The sequence below is a fragment of the Antechinus flavipes genome, chromosome 4, assembly GCF_016432865.1.
Source record: "Antechinus flavipes isolate AdamAnt ecotype Samford, QLD, Australia chromosome 4, AdamAnt_v2, whole genome shotgun sequence".
Classification (NCBI taxonomy): domain Eukaryota; kingdom Metazoa; phylum Chordata; class Mammalia; order Dasyuromorphia; family Dasyuridae; genus Antechinus; species Antechinus flavipes.
Genome location: NC_067401.1, coordinates 197,692,653 through 197,707,030, shown reverse-complemented (window position 1 = coordinate 197,707,030; position 14,378 = coordinate 197,692,653). Strand labels below are relative to the sequence as shown.

Sequence of the window (14,378 nt, the reverse complement as noted above, 5' to 3'; positions counted from 1 at the left end):
ACTGATGGATTGATAACAGCTGCCTTATCTTTTCACAAGTCATTGTGATGCTCAAATGAGATGATGGATATGGAAAAACTATACAAGAAGCTGATAATATTATTAACAGCTCACAGTTTTCTCTAGCAGTAGACATTAGCTGCTTGCTGACTGGCAGGAGGGAAAGAGTAATCAGGAGAGAGGGAGGAGTTGAGGGTCATTTTCTCATGGTTTATTTCTATAATTATGGGCTTCAGGGCAGGAGTGGAGGTACAGGGCAAGGAAAGGGGAGGTGGATAGGGTTCACTGTAGGTAAAAAAATAAGACCCAAGAATCCCAGGATACATCCCTTCTCCAAAGGAGTCTTTTGGCTCACCTCATTGCTACTCTCCGGCTGCCCGATTTATAATGGGAGTTAACTGCTTACTAATTAGCAGCTGGAGCCATTAATTGGCTATTTGTTAGAGCCTGAATTAATAAACCTGGTATTTCTTCGGGGTCATAATTCTCTCTCTAACTCCCCCTATCAGCTACACTCCCACCTGACTGGGAAGATGTCTTATTCTAGGCATGAATCGATACCTTGCCCCTGTATCGTTTTCAAAGACAATTTCCCTCACCCAAGGCTGTTCCTCCCTAGAAAAGTCTACTGTCTCTCCCTTTCTCTGATTCTGGGAAGTGAAGCAGCAGAAAAAAAATTTACAATCCTGAAGATTAGAGCCTGCCTTTTAATTAATGTTTTAATGGTAAACAGAGGAAGGATCATATTTCTGGAGCTAGAAAAGCAACTCCCTCATTTTACAAATGAGGGAATTTAGGGTCAACCACTTGCCCATGGTCATACAATTATTGTTAAATGGATAGAATTTGGTGTCACTGTTTCTTTTGCCTCAAAGATCTAGAATTCAGGAAGGGTCCAGTGAAAATTAGACCCAAAAACATATGCTAAGTCTTATTTCCTCCATCCTCCCTAGACAGAGATGAAAAAGTATTAAGATTTGGATTGAACCTAGGTCTTCTTGAATTCGGTCAGAATTCTATCTAATAATGTGTGTGTGTGTGTGTGTGTGTGTGTGTGTGTAGACACACATACATATACACGCCTTCTTTCTCTTAGGACTTTATATTCCTAGTCATCTCTACAACATCTTTCCCATCTCTTGCATCATAGGAGGCAAAGTGGTTTTCTGAAAAGAGCATTGCTCTAGAGCCAGAAGACCAGGGTTCAAAACCCAGAGCTCTGCTATTTAAAACATAAATGATTTGGGGCAAGTAATTTCATTTCTCTGGATTTCAATTTCCTCTGTAAAGTAAAAGGGGTGGGCTAAATGACCTTTAAAATTCCTTCCAGCTCTAAATATTGTGAACTAATATGTATTGAGTACATGGTAGGCTCAAAGCTGTAAGTTAGGAATATGCTCCCTTTCCCATCATCAACGGAATGTGTGTGATAAACACATATAAAATCCTTCCCACATTCTTACCTGACCCAGTAGTAGGGATGGGTTTCCCTTATTAACCACAGTGTTGGCTGGCAAGTCTTAGGAATTGAACTGGTTCATCTGGGCTTGAATTCATTGCCTAGGTTCAGAGCTGAGACAAGGCAATTATTTTGCCCTAGGCAGGGTTTGAAAATTTCATCTTTTGTGTTACTGGTTTAGTGCCAGCATTTAAAGCTAGAAGCTCTTTTCTTATACATAAGAAAATGGAAGTTCAGAGAGGTACTTTTGCCCAAGGTCATGGAGACTACAAAGGCCTACAGGCACAGATTGCTTGACCTGGAGTTAGGAAACCCTTCTTTCAGACAAGCTATGATCCTCAGCCTTTTTTTGTGCCTCAGTTGTGCCTCAGTAACTGTAATATGGAGATAATATCAATTCATATCTCCCAGGGTGATTGTGAGAATCAGTTGAGCTAATATTTATAAAGTATTTTGCAAATCTTAAAGTGCTATATAAATGCTAGTTATCATTATTATTATTATAAAATAAATATTTAGAGGACATGTATGAAAATAAATCTATGTATTTGTAAAAATTATAAAAACCAAAAATGAACTTTGTGTGAACTTTCCATATCATGAAAAGTTCGGCTGTAGGTAGGTGCCTACTCTGAGATATGGCTCTTTTTCGATCCTTTTAGCAGCTTTCACAGATAGCAGCTTTTTGGTTAGAAATGCTCTAATCACTGAGTCACACAAAGTGGGACAAACCTGAGCTACTTCACAAACCTATGGGTCATCCTCAGGAAAGAGTCCTGGCCAAGTTTTGAAGTGCTTCCAGGTCTATGCCACTCAATTTGGCTGGTGGGGAGGGAGGAGAGGGAGAATAGTTCTCTTTATGTTAAGGAGATTAGAGGAACTCTTTTTCATTTCTATCCTTGAAACATGGTAGTATGGACTCTGCCCTCATTTTGAGGCAGATGCCTGGGAATAGATAGACATAGGAAGGAAATAGCAGGATTTAGAACAAAGAGACTTTTTTTTAAACCCAAACACAAAAATAGGTTATAAAGGTGTTTACTCTGCATACAACCAGTTCTCCAAGATTCAATATGGATTATTTGCAATAAATGTACAGGCGCAGTCTGACTACTTTCTATCCCTCTTACTTTCCCTCCCAAAGACAAATAACAAGTCTTTCTCCAAATCATAGATAGCTAAGTGTTCAGAGAAAACAAATTCAATCTAATAGTCAACTGAGTCAAATAGAATTAGGAAAGGAAATATATTTCCCCCCCACCCCCCCCAGTGAAAAAAGAAACCACAGTGTGATAGAGCTAAATATAAATGATATTTTAAAAAAATTTCCCATGGGCTTTTTTTTGGTCTTTTTGATACCCTGATGACTGAGAAGTAGCTTCACATGACAAGAGGTAGTGATTTTCTGAGGTGAAGAAAAAGGAAAGTTGCCCAGGGAAGGGGGAGGAAGAGTGGATAGGGATTCTATACTTAGATCAGACAGAGGTAAGTCAGAAGCTCTCACTCTTCTGCTTACTCTAAAAGGCATCTTGGAGACTGGATTTCCAAAGCTGTTTGAATAATGAAAAGAAAATGGTGGGGGGGGGGGGAGCAGTAGAGTGTCATGACATCTTTTACAGGTGTAGGACCATCCCCACCCCTAGTCTCCAAACAAAAGATGTCAGGAATATGAACCCAATCTGGGATTTCACTGGTATAGGAGTGAACTCTCAGGTAAGGAAATTCTACCAATTCAATTTGTAGTCTTGGAGAGTTACCTAAAACACAGAGGGGTTAAATGATTTGCCAGGGTCACACTTTTAGTGCATTCCAGAAGCAGGACTCTATCGTAGGCCTCCAGGTCTAAGATCAACTATGTCTTAAAATATATTAGATGTAACTTTCCCTTTTTAGTGGAAGGAAAACAATCTTTTGGATGTTAGAACAATAACTTGAAAAATGATCCTAGATTCTTGATGTCTCTGTATTGGGATATTATGGTTCTTTGGGTAGTCCCTCCCAGTTCTGGATGTGAAGGCTGTGTGTGTGTGTGTGTGTGTGTGTGTGTGTGTGTGTGTGTGTGTGTAGTCCAAAAGGCAAAGCTGGGCAAGGAAGTGATGTTAGTGATAGTGGAGGAGCGGTGTGGGAGCGGAGCTATAAGCAGAGAAAGGTCTGGGTGATCACCCCCTTTCTCTGGGGTGTGGGGGAGAAGGAAGTAAAGGCCAAAGGATTCAGGGCATCTGCTGGATTTAGAACGGGGAAATTCAGACAGGTGCTCCGAGATTTAGGATAAGCCTGTGATCCTACATTTAGGAGACCCGGAGTCAGGTATTCGGGTGGAGATGTGTGCAAAGACGGTTCTTAATCCTCCTGCTTGTTAACGACTCCCTGAGCCAGAGCTCCCACGGGCCTCCCTAATAAAAGCCCTGTAGGTACGCAGAGATAAATAACAGCGACAGGAGAAGCAGGTGAGATTAGACCAGACTGCTTATGTGCATGTGTATAAGGGTAGAGGCAGACACAGAATGGGATTGGAAAAAATAGAAACCAGTACTGAGAGCAATGCCAGGCAACTGGAGGAGAGTGGCCTAGCTGTCCTCTCAGTGATCTCCTGGGCCGCCCCGCCTGCTCCCTTGCCCCAGGGAAAGCGGGGATACCAGCCCTAAGTGCAGCTCTCCAATGCCGCCCTCCCTCAGGCCCCAGAACCCCGGTGTGCTCTCTCGGCCCTCAAGACATCGATATAGGCTAAGGGGTGGGGAGGGGGCGCTGGACTCCCAAGGACCGGGAGGGTCGGGCGTTCCTTAGGTGTCTGTCGGGAGGTGGAGGGAAGGGTAGCCTCAGAAAAGGTACCCTTCCTAAGCCAGCTGCTAGAAGTCCACGGAGAGCGTAAAAAGATACGAGAATGCTAGAGAAAGGGGATGGCAGTATGAGATGGCCGGGTAGAGGCGAGAGCCGGGCCCCGGGCAAACCTGTTGGCATCTTTGGGGCAGCAGCAAGGGCGAGTGCCGCGCTCTGTCTCCGCCTTCCAGCTTCGTCCCTTACTCTGATGGCTTCAGAGGCTGGATGCCCGCTGCCAAAGCAAGCGGAAAGAGCCTGCCGGGGCTGGCTGTAGAAGTGACAGGGACCCAGACCTAGGTCAGGGCCCTGCGATGGCCCGCGAGAAATGAGAGCTGTCAGCGCCAAATCTCTGGCCTCCGCGAGAGCGCGTACAAGTCCCCAGGAGCATTTCGGTCCCTTGGTCACCATCTCTTCACCCCTACCCCCTAGCGGCCCTCAATTCCCAGCCTCTTGTCAGAAAGACATTCAACCTTCTCCATCTCCACCCCACTCTTCCATACAGAAAAAAGTGGACAAAAAAGAAGGAAGGGGAAAAAATAGTGTTCAATATCCCGCGGACTCCGGTTCCTTGTCCATGCATTCACACGGAATATGCTACGATTGCACACACGTTCCGTGCGACCATGCAATGCAGCTTGCGTGTGCAGCAGCAGCTCGGCAGTGTGTGTGTGTGTGTGTGTGTGTGTGTGTGTGTGTGTGTGTGTGTGGTGTATGTGTGCGCGCGCGTGCGAATGTAGCTTCCTAAACCCGTTCTTCAGCTTGCTAAAACCCACGTCCCTTTCTCTCCCAGTGTCCTCAGGATAGATGGATCCATATCTGCTTTCTGACATTTCCCTGCCCGGGGGAGGGGGGCGAGGGGCAGCGAGGCAATGCAAGAGCAAGAGGAGGGAGGGAGCAAAGGGAAAGAGAGGGAAGGAGTGGGAAGGGAGGGAGGAGAGAGAGAGAGAGAGAGAGAGAGAGAGAGAGAGAGAGAGAGAGAGAGAGAGAGAGAGAGAGAGAGAGAGAGAGAGAGAAAGAGAAAGAGGGTAAGAAGAAGCCGGCTGCTACCCCATCCCTGTTTTGTTTTCTCTAATTGGTCCTGGGGGAGGCGAGGAAATTGGACAGAGGCAGGGCTCTGCGAGAGCTCCGCTCATTTTAATTGGCTCCTTTTTTTAACTGGAGGGGAATCAAACAGGAGAACGAGCGACAAAGGGAGGGAGAGCGAGAGACCGAAGGAAGGAGAGAGAGAAGGAGAAGGGGGGGAGGCTGTTGAAATAAAAAGCTCGAGGGGAGGGGGGCGGATGAAAAGAACCACACGGAAGGTGAAGTTACTGAAAAGGAAGGTCTAGTACGATTAGGGCTCGCGACCCGACTGGACTGCTCTGCTCCGCCCTCGGGGGGAGCCCCCAGCCAGCGCCTCACCCCGCCCGAGAGGGCCCCCGGCAGCTGGCCTGGGAGAGAGGCAGGCGGGGGCGGGGGCGGGGGGAGCTGGCCAACTTCGGGGAAGGCTAAGCCCTGTTCTCCTGAGAGCTACGGAGCCAGCTAGCGCCAGTCACGGACAGACAGAGGCGGAGGAGAGCCGAGCGGAGAGAGAGCGAGCTCGTGAAGCTCACTACTGCCGGTACAGGGTCGGGCCCGAGGCTGCAAGAGGAAGAAACCGATCGTTTTCATATATTTTTTAGCAACTCAAACTTTTCTTTCCTTTTTTTCTTTTTGGGGGCCGTCTTCACTCTTTAGCGCGGGTCCCTGGAGGGGACGAGACCTCGGATTTCTCCGGAGCCGAAGCCGCTTCTAACTTTGCTCTCTGAACCTCCAGGACCAGGGAAGAAGAGTTGAGAAGCTCCGAGGACAGACCGAGGTGAAAAGCTGCCCCTCCCTGGAAGAAACCTCGGTACTAGTTCCAGAGAGACTGAAACGCCTCCTTCATTCCCGCCACTCCGGGAGCGGAAAAACTGCGGGCCTTGGAGGCTTTTCGGTTTTGAAGAGGTGGGCTTGCCAGTGTCCAGCGGTCTCCTCCTCTGCTCGGGCGTGGATGTTTTAGCTCAGCTGGGCTGGGACTAAAGCTATCAGATTAATCTGTTTGGCACACGAGACACCTCTTTTCTCCCCTCCCTCTTTCCCCACAGGGAGGTATCCCCTCTGGGAGTGGGGGAAGACCGCCAAGTTTGACGCTTTTTGATCACCAATTTATCAGACGCTCAGCAGAAGGGGCCCACTGACCTGTCCCCTCCCACAGAAAGGGGAGGAGTCCTCCGCCTCCCCAAACTCCCATTTCTTCGCACCCAGAGTGGAAGGGGCCGAGCTTTCCATACTCCCTCTTCACTTCGTCCCTCCCCGCCAGCCCCCAGAGATCTGCGGCTGAGGCTCGCTGTCTTTAGACCACTGCCGCCCCTGAGCCAGACTCTTCCTGGAGAAGAGGCCGGGGCGCTGGCTGGATTGTCGGGGTGGACTAAGCCGCCCTGCTCCCGGCCAGCGCCCCCTGGATCACCGCTTTGACAACGGCGTTTCTGGAGGAGTCCTAGCTGCTGTCGCTGCCGCCGCCGCAGCTGTCGCGGCCCCAGTCTCTTACTCCGGGTCGCGGCAGCCGCGGTCTCCAGCGCAGGTTTGGGGGACAAACGGAAGGCAAGGAGGCACCCTGGTGGATGCGCTCCTCGCCGCCTCTAGGGCTGAGCTGCCCCGCGGGGATGAGGCACCGGCGGTGAAGATGGAGGTGACCTGCCTTCTATTACTGACCCTGGTCCCTATGTACTGCAAGGGACAAGGTGTCTACGGTAAGATTTCCCTCCAGACTGTTCCTCACCAGCTGGGCTGCAGAGAGCGTAAAGTTTGCCGGGGGCGCAAAGTGCGCGTGGTCTTGAGGACTGGCAGGGAATTGCTGTTCTGGTCCTGGCTCCCTCTAAGGCGCCTAAGGAAAGGAAAGCTTGGGAACTGGCAGCCTTTGAACTCTGCTTCCAATTAGGGGTCGTGCTGACCAGGGTAGGCTGGGAGGTGATTGCAGGTGAGAGGTCCTTAATGTCCGTCACTCCCTGGCACTCCCTAGCGAGGCGCAGAGAGCCGGGCTCAGGAAAGCATGTTAGCTCAAAGTTGGCGAGCGCGTCTAGATTCGTTATTCCACAACCTCTCCCTCCTCAGGCCTTGCTTCCACAAGATTTGGACTAGTAAATGAAAATTGAGGGGAATCTGGGGGTCATGGCGACAAGATTGTGTGAGGTGGGGAATAAATAAGAAGGCTGCTGGGCGAGCCAGTTTCCAGTTTCCCGGGCCAGTCTACCTCTGTTCCTCTCGCTAGTTACCTCTGCACCCCGATTTCCTCCCTAGTACCAGCTAGGAAAGGCAAGCTTTGTTTTTTTCAACTTCTCCTAGGTTCGAAAGGGCAAAGGACACCTACTCCGAGTCTCAGCTTCCCTTAGCATCGTTGGAACAATCTGCCCAGATACTCCTTTACCAGACATCCCTGTTATTTACAGAACATATCCCGATACTCCCTCTCCTTACTCCCCATAGCCTAGGAAAACACACACACACACACACACAGTCCTTCGAAAAACAGGAACACAACATGTACCCACAAGGTGGGTACTACTTATTTGTGCAGACCATAATGCATCTCTCTCACACACGGAACCTTCCTGAAAATGTTTTCAGAGATCTTGTCAAGAAAAAACCAGAAAACCTTCTTTTCCTCCTCCCTCCACCCCATCCCCGCCCCAATTAAATGTCCACTTAGATTTCTCGAGAATATCAGGGAGTTACTGCAGCCCTTCTCTTTGCTTCTCTGGCCCCTGCCTTCCCATTCCTCCGCCCCTTGGATACATCGATAAAGTCATTCTTCCAGGCAGGCCTTCTCAGAGACTAGCTGAGCTCCCTAGTTCAGGGGGTGGGGTTAGGTGGTGGTTGTGGTTCGGGTATGTGTGCTGTTGGACAGTTAGAAAGACATGAGGGGGGTGTTCTCCCCTGGAGTCCCAGGAGCATTGGCAGTCAGTCACCCCATGGCTCTCTCTTGCTTTGTTTTCCCTGATGCTGTGGCTGTGGACACTTTTTAATGATGTGTTGCTTTGATAGGAGGAACGAAGCTTTTGCTTGTACTTTCTTTTTCTCTCACTCTGTCTCTAGGGCTAAGGGAACTGATAATGTGAGCCTCACTCTGATGGTGGTTAGGTCCAGTTTAGAATGTGTATGTGTGTGTATGTGTGTAGGAGAAAAGAGCTAAGTTGCTGTCTTCCCAGAAATGCCAGGCTTGAGGTGTAAATGAAGTCCTGTTTCATGGGATGTGTGTGTGTGTGTGTGTGTGTGTGTGCGTGCGTGTGTGTTCAGCCGTCCTGGTGGGGACACCGTGCAAGGAGGAGTAGGCCAGCGTGTCTGGAAGTGCAGCTGCGATGTAATATGTTCGCAGAGACACTAACGGCCAGTGCAGGCTTAATTCTCCCCAGGGCGGGGCTGGCTGAGGCTCCCAGCCAAACTCTAAGCTTCTTAATTAGTTTGCGCTTCTCCTGCTGCCAGGTCCTCCTGAGTGGCCAGTGTAGGCAAAGAAGGAGGAAGAAAGAAGCTGGAGGTGGAAAAGCCAGTAGGAGACCTCCACCCACTCAGTGGCCTAGAGTGCTGAGGTAGAGAGAAAAGAGAAATCCAGGAACAGCGCCTGCCTGCCTGTCTGCCTTCTTCCTTTCCTTCCTTCCTTCCTTCCTTTTCCTCTCTCTCCTTCTTCTTTATCTCCTTGTATCTCATCATTTCTTCTTTCTTACTTTCTCCCTCTCTTCTTCTCCCCCCCCTTTTCACTCTGTTCCTTCTTTCTTTCTTTATCTTCTGTCCTTTCTCCCCCCTTTCTGCCTTTCTTTCTCTTTTCCCTTCTTCCCTTATCCTTCTCCCCTCTCCTGCTTTACTTTTTTCAGTGTCCTTTCCTGGCTTGCTTTATTCTTTCTTTCCTTTTCATTTCTCCATCACTCCATTCTATCTTTCCCTTTCCCCTTTTTCCCCCTTTCTCTCCTCTCTTTTTCTTTCTTCCTTTTCTTCTTCTTTCCTCCTTCCTTTTCTTTCTCCCTTCTTTTCCATTATCACAATTTTTTTCCTTCATTCAGTGTTTAAACCTTACTTTACTCTTCCATAAGGAGGAAAGGAAACTCCAGATTTCCTCCAGCCAGTCTGCTTGCAAAAGGAGTCTGGATGAGAAGGAGGAATGGGAAAAGCCATTTTTTCCTTCTTTCTTTTTTTCTTCTTAATATTATGGTAGATGGTCTCAAAGTCTTCCTCTCAGTACTCCCTGGTATTATTCTGTGACAATTCTATAATATTCATCCAGTAACTCTTTCACATCTCTCTGCTAGGTTAACTAGTCTTTTCTTCACCTAAAAGCTTCTTAAATTGGAGAACCTTGGCCATTACAGCTTAGTAGACAGTTCTTCTGGGAACATGGAAAATTTGCAAGGTGTATAGTTTCAGGGGACTATCACTTTGGAGAGTTTGGAGGTGGGATTCAAGGGGAATTTTATTAACTTTTTTTTTTGATGTTTCCTTCCCTCCTGCTATCCATCTTGAGCAAATCAGGGAAGAGACAATTGAATGGAGTTAGTCCCAGCCTCTTTGATGTTGGGAGCCACCACCTCCTTTGAGAATTTCCATCTTGTAACTGAAGGCAGGGCAGAACCTTAAGAGGACAGGCTAGGCTGTAAGGTTTTATTAAGATGGATGGGGAGAGGGGGAGCTTGTATGCATTGGGTGGGGATGACAGGTGACAGCACATTTAATTGAGATACAGGAAACTCTAGACAGGGAAGGGAGATTCTCTTACTGAAATTTGGCTTGATTTTAAGAATTGTGGGTCAGAGCCCAGAATTTCTGTTTTACTCACTTCCAAATGGTCTCTCATCAAAATAGATAGAGCTACCAGGGTGAAAAAAGAATGTGTGAGCAGGGAGCCTAAGACTTGGGTTTGGGGTAAGAAGGGCCACAAGATTCTTAGATTCGGCTATGAAGCCAGAGGTAGGTGTGACATTTGTTTGGAAGGACTGGACTGGGGAAAGACCTCAGACTGCGGCAGTTTTTTCTAAAACCAGATGAGTTGGGCGAGGTTGGTGGGAAGGACTCAGGCAAGTCAGTGGGGAGGAAAGGGGTGACAGGACACTCCTGGATTTTTTTTTTAGGGGAGTTATAGAAAAGTCATTCTTATATAGCAGAATCTATAGGGCAATAGGGAATTGGGACTAAGACCCAGAAAATCTAGGCAAGGGAAGAAATGAGGAACTGTCCAGAGCTACCCGCCCATTGACTTTGTGCATAGAGATGTGGATAGGGATGTGTTTTTTGAGAGACAGATGAGAAGCAGCACATCTCCATAAAAGAAGCCATCCGGGTCTTCAAATATTCTCTCACCCAGTGTAAGGTAGAAACAATGTTCCGCTCTCCCCAAGTGTAGGAAGAAAGGATAACTATAAAATAAACATTCATACAACAAGTTGAGGTTTGCTAGATGAGTCTTGGAAAAGATAAATGATTTGTCCAGGGTCATACAGCTAAAAAGTGTCAAGTCTAGGATTGTAATTAAGATCTCCTGACTCTCATCCCACTATTTTCCATTACCCTGCTTTGTATTTCTCTCTCTCTCTTTCTGTATACTGATTCTATATGGCATTAGTGAGGCAAATGTCACTATCTTAATCTTGGGGCAAGGGGTCAATTTAGAACATTTAGGGATTTCTGTTTAGAGGAGAATTTCGGTAAATGGGCCTGACTCAGCTCCTGATTACACGGTACAATAGAAAGAGAGCTGATCTTGAAGTCAAAGGGTTTCAAATCTTGCCTATTATATTTATTACCCATTTAGTTATCGGCAAGTCTTTTTACTCTGACAGATCTCTGTTAGCCAATCTACAAAAGGGGAAGATTGAAATAAATGCTTCTAAAATCTCTTCCATTTCTAAATTTGCTGATTTTAAGAACCATTGGAATCAGAACTATCCCCAAGAAGGGGTACGGTTGTTGTTGCAAGATCTAGGAACTCAAAAATTAGTTTTTCCTTAGCTTAAATAGGATGCTCAGCCTGCCCTTCCCAATACTTTGATCCACTTCTTGACTGTCATAATCTCTGTTGCCATTTCATTTGATAGCAGCTCCCTTGGACTTCAGGAATTATCATTTGAGATCCTTTTCCTCTTCCCCCTCCTTCCTCCTGGATGTAATCCTGAGTGGGGAGATGTAGAAGGGTAGGGAGAATGAAGAGGGAATTTTTTCACCAGATGTTTTATTTTTTCCAGCCTTATTCCATTCTCTTCTCTGGCCTGGTACAGATGCTATCCCAGCTGAGTTTAGGTCACATAGTCCTTTGGTGACTGGGTCCCTACCCCTCTCCTTCCTCAATCCCTCCCAGTCTTTCTTTTCTTCTAGGGTCAGTTTGTTTATTTGACTTCTCAGGAACTGGTTAATAGGGAAAGCCAAGGTTTCTTGTGGGGCTCCGGTCTTGGAGAGAATAGGCTGGCTGGCTGGGGTGGAATGGAGTAAAGTGAGGATTAGCTTCTGCTCAGGAAGTTTCCTTTCTTAGTCCTCTCCTCCTTCCCGCATATCCACCCCCGCAGGCCTTCCAGCCATTTAGAGGGCAAGGATTACTCTCCCCCACAAAAGCACAACAAACCTCTGGATTATTTAATATTCAGGAGTGGAAATTGACATTATCCTTACGACAGGTTGTTTGCAACTTACTGGTAGAAGTCAAAATATTTCACCAAAGGTGTCATCAGAAACTACTCTCCTATGCTAATTTTTGTGGGAACATGAAGACAGATGTTGAATAATTTGACAAGAGCAACATAGCTTATAAAATTATCACCATGTCAGGGTTTGTTTTTTTTTTTTAAAGGAGGATTGGGGGAGAAATAATTTCAAGAAGTATGTCTCCCAGGGACCTGGGAGGATAGACTGTGGTTCCCATTGCCACTCCCTCCCTCCCCCAATTCCATTCCCAATCTCAGTATATCTATTTAAGAAAACATCCTGAGGATTTTCCATGGTGTTTCTGTACCTCGCAATTGTCAAAGTAGTCTTGAAAATTGGCCCATCAGTGAGCACTGCCCTCTGAAATGAAGCGATGCTTTGCCACAGGGAGAAACGAGGGCAGTGGCGATTCAGGGAGTTCTGACTTCGGAGAACAGGGTTGCTACAATCCTATTTCATTGACAAAGCAGAGTTTTCTTTAAGAGCTCTAAAGCCTTTCAGCTGGAAAAAAGACTCCATCCTTTTTACCCTCCCCCTCCCTTTGCCCTCCAGTTGTGGCAATTGTATTGATGAGTGAATTTCAAGGAGAAGGGATCTATCTCCTCACAAATAGAAAGGGTTTGGGGGCTCTGGATAGGAGGAATAGTATTCTGTGCCATTCTGCACAGTTGTCTAATACTCTCAAGAGAAAGCCGTGAACAATGCCTTTCAGCTCAACCTGTTTGTGGTAAGGAATAAAACCTGAAGGATGGGGAGAGGAATCTAGAGCTATTAGTGCAGTCCCATGTTTACACCTGTACTATACTGTGAATATAGCAGTCTTTTCTCCCAGCAAAGGTGGTGAAGCGGGTATTCAGCGGCTCTGTTGCTGTAAAAAGTAAGAGAGGGAATTTAATTAGAGGAAGACACCCTGGGGAAGGGGAGATGGGACAAGCTGGCCTGGCCCTGTCTAGGGACCTGGCTTAATTGTTCAGCCTGGCTATGATCCCAGTCTCACTGGGGATGGGTTTCCTGATTGAGAGTCCTGTATTAACTCTGCTTTTCGGAAACAAGGGAACTGTATTCAGGCTTTAGTGGGAGATGGGAGGGAGCTAATCATTCCCGCCACTCCTTGCAAATAAATGATGTGGGAAATCGATTGATAGTTGGAGCTGGGAATGGAAACTCAGGGCTGTGACTGGAGCCCAATCAGAGACTTCTTGCTCCAAAAACTATTGATAGGGAAATAGGAGGACCCAGGGTTTAGTTGGGTCATTTGGAATGAAGTAATGGAGACATATGAGGCACACAGTCCTATGCTTGCTGTCTGGAGTCAGGGACTTATATCTTCCTCAAGCTCCTTCTATGCCTTGATCTGGGAAGGATACAGGTGTGGAGCTGCAATATCTCTATCTCTTGGACCCATGAGAGAAGGAACTGGCCTAACCCTAACCCTAACCCTCCCTCTCTTTTTCCCTTCCTTCCTTCCTTCCTTCCTTCCTCCCTTCCTCCCTTCCTTCCTTCCTTCCTTCCTTCCTTCCTTCCTTCCTTCCTTCCTTCCTTCCTTCCTTCCTTCCTTCCTTCCTTCCTTCCTTCCTTCCTTCCTTCCTTCCTTCCTTCCTTCCTTCCTTCCTTCCTTCCTTCCTTCTTTCCTTCCTTCCTCCCTTTCTCTCTCCCTTCCTCCCTTCTTCCCTCCCTCCCTTCCTTTCTTCCTTTTCCCCTCCCTTCCTCCTTCCTCCCTTCCTTCCTTCCTCCCTTCCTTCCTTCCTTCCTTCCTTCCTTCCTTCCTTCCTTCCTTCCTTCCTTCCTTCCTTCCTTCCTTTCTTCCTTCCTTCCTTTCTTTCTTCCTTCCTTCCTTCTTTCCTTCTTTTCCCCTTCCCTCTCTCCCTCCCTTCTCTGGCCAGATGTGCCTTCCAGAGCCTTAAGGGTTGTACTGGGCTGGGCAGTTGCCACTGCTGCTTTGACTCCATATGTGGCCAGCAGGGGGAGCGCTTGGCCACTATATTTCCTCCATTGTCTTTCCTGTTTCTCCCCCTTTATTCTGCCTCAATCTTCCCCCGACTACAATCAGTATATAGCATCATTCCTGAGCCTAGGTCAAGACTGAATGTCCTAGGCTCCTCTGAAGCTCTTATTATAACCCCATTTATCTTGATTACCCCTAAAGGATCCAGAATGTGTCCACATCCACATTGGCTATATTCTTAACACAGACCTAGCCCTAAATTAGAGAAATTTGTGTTATTTTCTAACTCAGCGTGGTTCAGGCTGACTCATATCCTGCACTATGTTTTCACGCCTCCCTTAGAGGCTTATAGACAATATTTCTTATTTAAAAAACAGGATACAAGGATTGATAAAAGGCTATAGCCTTGATACCAACTGCATCATCTCCCATTGCAAATTAAGATTGATTGAGAAATCAGTTAGATGGTCTGGGGACTCA

At 47.1% G+C, this 14,378-nt stretch overlaps 1 protein-coding gene across 3 annotated transcripts in view; it reads left to right on the top strand.

Moving 5' to 3' along the window:
* Window positions 1-5,552: 5,552 nt before the first annotated feature.
* Window positions 5,553-14,378, top strand: part of MDGA1 (MAM domain containing glycosylphosphatidylinositol anchor 1) — an 86,441-nt gene continuing 77,615 nt past the window's right edge. Inside the window, exon 1 of one of the 3 annotated variants that reach the window (XM_051996838.1) lies at window positions 5,553-7,026. In XM_051996838.1, the coding sequence (XP_051852798.1) occupies window positions 6,960-7,026 (67 nt within the window). In that variant the 5' untranslated portion in view covers window positions 5,553-6,959. The remainder of the gene's footprint in view (window positions 7,027-14,378) is intronic. The other 2 variants (XM_051996839.1, XM_051996837.1) reach the window with 2 other exon arrangements.